The sequence below is a fragment of the Ostrea edulis genome, chromosome 4 (genome assembly GCF_947568905.1).
Source record: "Ostrea edulis chromosome 4, xbOstEdul1.1, whole genome shotgun sequence".
Taxonomy (NCBI): domain Eukaryota; kingdom Metazoa; phylum Mollusca; class Bivalvia; order Ostreida; family Ostreidae; genus Ostrea; species Ostrea edulis.
In genome coordinates this window covers 37,045,666-37,051,838 of record NC_079167.1, presented here as the reverse complement: position 1 = coordinate 37,051,838, position 6,173 = coordinate 37,045,666, and the positions used below count along the sequence as shown (strand labels likewise).

Genomic DNA, 6,173 nt, shown 5'->3' with positions numbered 1-6,173 from the left:
TTCTGTGTTTAATGTGTGTATTGTCTAGATATTAAATTTTTTCTGCCCCAAGCGAATTTATACAGCAGACATCTTGGCCAAATGGGAAACAAATCGTCATTAGTGGAATAGCATCAAACCAACCTTGATACACAGTCGTTTCCCTAGGTCAATATGAATGATTAAAGAATTGATTTGTACAATATTGACTTGTTCATAATGTAATAAGTTACCCGTGTAACAAAATTCGGACACGTGGGTTTATCCGAGTACTCCGGTTTCCTCGTACATCAATGACACCTTTGCGCAAATATCCGACCCAACCAGTAGCATAGACCATATTTGTTGGTCGTCATGAAATAAACTAGTTAGAACTAAACTAACATTGCTTATCAATAAAGAATGGCGCAACAGCTTGGGGAGTTAACATCGTATGACGAGATGAACTCTTCTAACAGATGTTGATTTCATATTAATTCAACTTTCAATACCCAACACCAATCCTCCCATTATGAATATGATATGAACTATATTTCTGATAGTTTTGATGAAAATCAATGGCGAGGGTCATATTAACAAATATCATGCTTTGATCTAAAATCGCACATTAATTTACACTTCAGAAACAATGCCTGGAAAAGTCTTCTTGAACTCCCGTTTTCCATTCGGAGAAAAGGTATAATTCGTGGAGGAAATCGATTGTCTATCGAACCATATCAGGCCTGGGTTTTCCCATTCGCTATCATCTTACTCTGTGTTGATAGCATCTTGTAAACATTGTGTTGAAAACTGCCACAAGTCTCGTTACCGTTGATGAATTAATTGCACTTTTAAATATAATTCATCAACTACCGTACTTAACTTATTTCGTCGTAGATAGTAAGTTTTTATGTATACGTTTTGTAGAATAACATCTGGTATTATATACGTGTACATGTGACTAATGGACACCTATTTTGTATCTATCGTGCAGTTTCACAATTTGCGCTTAGAGAATGTGTGTTTTCATAGTGGCTATTTCTGGGCGCACGCATAGACACCATTTCCTAATTACATTCTTATTCGTTTTATATGTCACTTACATGTATATTCATCCACACAGTCTCGATCTAGACAAAGAACTATGTCCACCCATTCTAAATAAAATAAAACGCCCGAAGGCCAAACAAAAGTATGAATTAAACTGTTGCTTTATCATTAAAAACTTATTTTTGTTTCTGAGAGGACGGGATTGTCTAGACTTTTGGAAGAATATCTAATAATGGAAACATTCTTATCGGTTTTCAAAGACATAGAATACCCCCCCCCCCCCCCAATAAATTGTTATAGAATTTTATAAAACTATTTGCAAATGTTTTAATATTCCTAAAACCATATTTACCACGAAACTTTCCTTTCAAACCATCTTTTTTTTTTTTTTTTTTTTTTTTTTGCATTATTCACAATTCTTCACTTCAAAATTCCCTGGAAAATTGATATTCTTCAACGTCTTTTTATCGGTGCATCCCATGTAACAATGACCAAATTACAATGCTTCTTGATCCAATACTAGAAAATCTCGCGTAATCATACTGTACTGTGCTAACTGGAGTCCCTACTGTACACACAGGGGCTAAGCCCGTTTTGGGCCCGAACTCTGTGATACCATAAATGGTATCACAGAGTTCGGGCCCAAAACGGGCTTAGCCCCTGTGACTGTACATGTAACGCCACGATAGTGATGAGACCTTTATTATGGATTACGCACATGAATTTTATCATTAAGAGTTTTAAATAGATGCTATATATCTGGTTTTCGATTGTTGTTTTTATGGTTAAATAATTTCTTTCCTCAATATCCATTACTTAAAAAATTAAAATCCACATGTATGCCACCTAGAGCCATTATTTCCTCTCCACCACATCGAGATGATTGGTTTTCCCGCTCTTTATGGGTTTTTTGTTGTTGTTGTTGTTGTTTCTGGGTTGTTGTTTTTTATTACAGGTACGGGTATCTACACAGAAAACTATCAAACAATATTTTAAATTTGTTTATCTATCAACCGGATTTACTGGAGAATAAAACCAACGAATTTCACAATTATTTCTCCAATTATTTACTCTCGTCCAGCGAATTAAAGTTAACAATATACCATGGATTCAGGATCACGTGGTTAACAATTTTCCATTTCCATATTTTCAAATGAATGTGAGAACATCCCAAAAAATTCAGAGTAAAGGTTCATAATCAAACATTCCCCGTCTTTCTTGGTTGAACTTGAAGTCTGCGTAGACCCAATTTAACATCACTTTAGTGCAAGCAATTATTGTATGTTAATCTTTTCTTTTCCATCAAATGTGAAAAAGAAAACGATTTTATTTCCATTTTAGTATCTTTGCCAAAAATCATAAAATCTATTTCAAACTAAAACTTTTTTTCAAGGTTCCATCGCAATCATATGTAAAACTTTGCTAAAATTCGTTTCACATACATCTTCCAGGCTGAAAATATTTCTTTGTGTGATGTATATCCCCTGCACGCTATCACTTTAGAATCGAGGTCTTTGCAATCCTTAAAAGAAAATAAACTGTCGTTCATCTGTGGTAGAATATTTAGCTTCATCGCTACTATTCCGAGATATGAATCGTCCACTGTTATAAATTTGACATAAGGAAATGCCACAGCAAATCTCTTAGCAACATCCATGCTAACTACGTAAGCACCTCCTGCTAAATATGGCGGGTATACTTTGTTTGGATATTCCTCCTTCTTCACGAAATGTGGACTTGCAGGATGACGCATTACTGGCGCTTTGTCAACTCTATAACCCACCAACAAAGACTGTGGATGTTCCTGAGATCCTAGAAATTTTAGTAGATTTTTGACATTGAAGTGGAAATCGTCATCTTTGTATAGTATGTGAGTAGCATTTGAACAATAGTCCACGGCCCAGTTGTACCCCATTACTGTCTTTAGGGTCAAATTTTGATACGAGTCCACAAAATTTTGCTGCACAATATCTCCATACAATGCATTTTCAACCAATATATTTTTATTAAGTTCCTTCTTTGATGTCCCCATCAAGAAAACGATTCGAACATATCCCTGTTCGATTGGATTCTTCTCCATGGACATTCGCAAAGTTTGTCTCAAATGAAAATTGTCTGGTGCACTTTTTATGAGTATTAACACAAACAGCGACTCATTCTGTGGAGGAGGGTCCATACAGATGTTAGATGGATTCAGAATATACTTATGTGGATGAGGATTGAGAGGTTTCAGTGGAATGTCTTGACCACTGTCTTTCATCACTAATAACTCCTCGAAGTTTACGTTATATGGATGCGATATATTGTAGGGATTATTTGTGTAATTTGTCAGTAACTGCGGTTCTTTAGTCTTTGTCCTTTTTCGAACATTTATTTCTACTTCTGGTGGTTGGAAGGACAGCAGTGTGAACAGAAACACAAAGAATATGGGAGCTAAAAAACTCGCGAGCATCCGCCATCGATTCCACCGGCATCGCATTGTTATATCTGCAAAATAAAAGATATTCATATGTTTAATAAAATGTGAAAAATATTAAGATGGAGAGAGAGAAGGGGAGAGAAATTTGTGGAGTAATATATATTTGAAACTGGCAATGAACACAGATAATCTGGTTGACTGACAGTCTAACATGGTTACCATAAAATGCAAATTTATTGAAACTGCGTGTTTGAATTGGAATGGGGCTATAGTGGGATAAATTCTACGATACACAACAACTGAATCGTAGGCAGAAAAAGAGCCGTAAATGGAAAGTGTTCTTCAGTTCATTCAGTTCTGCGACTAGAAGTGATATAAATACTCATAATACGTTCTGACTAGAAGTGATATAAATACTCATAATACGCTCTAACTAGAAGTCATATAAATACTCATAATACGCTCCGGGGACGACTAGAAGTGATAAATACTCATAATATGATCTGACTATAGAAGTGGTATAAATACTCATAATACGTTCTGACTAGAAGTCCTATAAATACTCATAATACGTTCTGACTAGAAGTGATATAAATACTCATAATACGCTCCGACTAAAAGTCATATAAATACTCATAATACGCTCTGACTAGAAGTCATATAAATACTCATAATACGTTCTGACTAGAAGTCATATAAATACTCATAATACGTTCTGACTAGAAGTCATATAAATACTCATAATACGTTCTGACTAGAAGTCATATAAATACTCATAATACGCGCCGACTAGAAGTCATAGAAATACTCATAACACGCTCTGACTAGAAGTGATAAATACTCATAATACGCTCCGACTAGAAGTGGTATAAATACTCATAACACGCTCTGACTAGAAATGATAAATACTCATAATACGTTCTGACTAGAAGTGATACATACTCATAATACGCGCCGACTAGAAGTCATATAAATACTCATAATACGTTCTGACTAGAAGTCATAGAAATACTCATAATACGCGCCGACTAGAAGTCATATAAATACTCATAATACGTTCTGACTAGAAGTCCTATAAATACTCATAATACGCTCTGACTAGAAGTCATATAAATACTCATAATACGTTCTGACTAGAAGTCATAGAAATACTCATAATACGCTCTGACTAGAAGTCATATAAATACTCATAATACGCTCTGACTAGAAGTGGTATACATACTCATTATACGCTCAAATTAGGAGTGATATAAATACTCATAATACGCTCAAACTCGTTACTCAATTTTTCTGCACACCATTCGTGTAATTATTTTTTTTTAAAGTTTCAGACTTTAATAATGAATGAAGATATGTATCTGTTATCTAATACTTTAAACTTTAATTTTCTCCATTGAATTCTAGCATGCAGACAAGTCACGATTTAAAGTTATATGTCATTCATAAGGAAACCAAATTCTAGTCGTCTTTCCCGTCTAGACGCGGTAGTTAGCTATTTCTTCACTATTTCTTCACTTGTAAGCGCGCGGAATTAAAAGTGACATCATGGGCCTTTCGGAAATAAGACCCGTGTTAGAGTATGTGTTGACACGATAGAGAACGTCCACAGGCTCTCAAATTTTTAGATATTGTCTTCCTGTAAATAAACTATTGTTTACTGGAGGACAATTTTTAAATTACATGTATATGAATATCTAAAATGTCTCGAGTCTGTGAGAACACTCACTAAGTCCTGCGTTCTTGAGCGCCATGCATGGGTAAAAATTTGTGATACTTCACCTATGTACAACTTGTGATGTCCACTTATGAGTGAAAATTCATAAATGGAACGAAAAATAACAAACAAACACCGTGTATAGATCTCTGAAAGATAACACTCCATGAGATCAAGACTGACGAATTTTTTTCCACGAGTCATCAAAATCATTCTAAAAAATGATAATCTTTTTTTCACGCGAAGATGTATCCGAACTTAACAAATATACCCCCCAAAAAATGTATAAAAAAGTTAATTTCTCATGCCCGATTCTTTATCAAATATTGAATCACACGTCTCTTCTGTGACTCCCGAACTCTCTTCGATCGGCGCAGTTTGTGGGCATTTTCATTCGATAAAAGATATTCTGTTGGAGAATCATCCGCGTTCAAATACCTGTCTCTGTTGCCTGAATTGGACATACTATTGTCACAACATGACTCCTCGTTTGCTTCATTCTTTAACACATTAATATAAGTCGTTGGTGGTCGCTGTGCTATTGGATGTTGACCCTGCACACGTTTTTGAACGTGTAAAATTGAGACCGATTCAGTGAAAATACCTGTCATTTTCAAGTTAATATAGGACAGGAATCTGATGCGTAGAACATGAATCGTGTTTAAACATACTTTTTGCTGTCGTTCGCATCACAATATCCTCATTATTGGAGGATTATATGACATCCCAGGACCAGTTTCTCGGTAGAGAGCACGAGCAAATTTCAAAATATATATATCTAATAATGGAAGGATACGGCAATTTAACACTGATGAAAGGCATTTCAGACAATTGGTTTACAAAATAGCTTTCAAAATCGCCCTTAAAATTATAGGGCATGGTGCTGTTTAATCTTGTAAAATGATGACACGTGGGGAGGAATTATACGAAGAGTAATGTAATAATGTTCCGATATTGTGAAAACATTTATGTAATTTTGATACAGTCGTGTTATTCTCAAAATCATTTGATTAACATTAACGAAATATGAAT

General features: G+C 35.0%; 1 protein-coding gene across 1 annotated transcript; it reads right to left on the bottom strand.

Moving 5' to 3' along the window:
• Positions 1-2,285: 2,285 nt before the first annotated feature.
• Positions 2,286-5,951, bottom strand: LOC125671243 (UDP-GalNAc:beta-1,3-N-acetylgalactosaminyltransferase 1-like). The gene is made up of 2 exons (XM_056162537.1): positions 5,580-5,951; positions 2,286-3,495 (listed from the first exon to the last, which is right to left on the bottom strand). Exons 1-2 carry the CDS (start codon positions 5,638-5,640, stop codon positions 2,414-2,416), a joined length of 1,143 nt encoding a protein of 380 aa, XP_056018512.1. The 5' UTR covers positions 5,641-5,951; the 3' UTR covers positions 2,286-2,413.
• Positions 5,952-6,173: the final 222 nt, after the last annotated feature.

What these genes read in the sequence shown, in the direction of transcription:
- LOC125671243 (XM_056162537.1), bottom strand. Translation starts at nt 5,640, where the DNA reads ATGAAGCAAACGAGGAGTCATGTTGTGACAATAGTATGTCCAATTCAG. An exon ending in AATTCAGGCAACAGAGACAG is followed by an intron (nt 3,496 to 5,579) that starts GTATTTGAACGC and finishes TTTATTTTGCAG; the next exon opens with ATATAACAATGCGATGCCGG.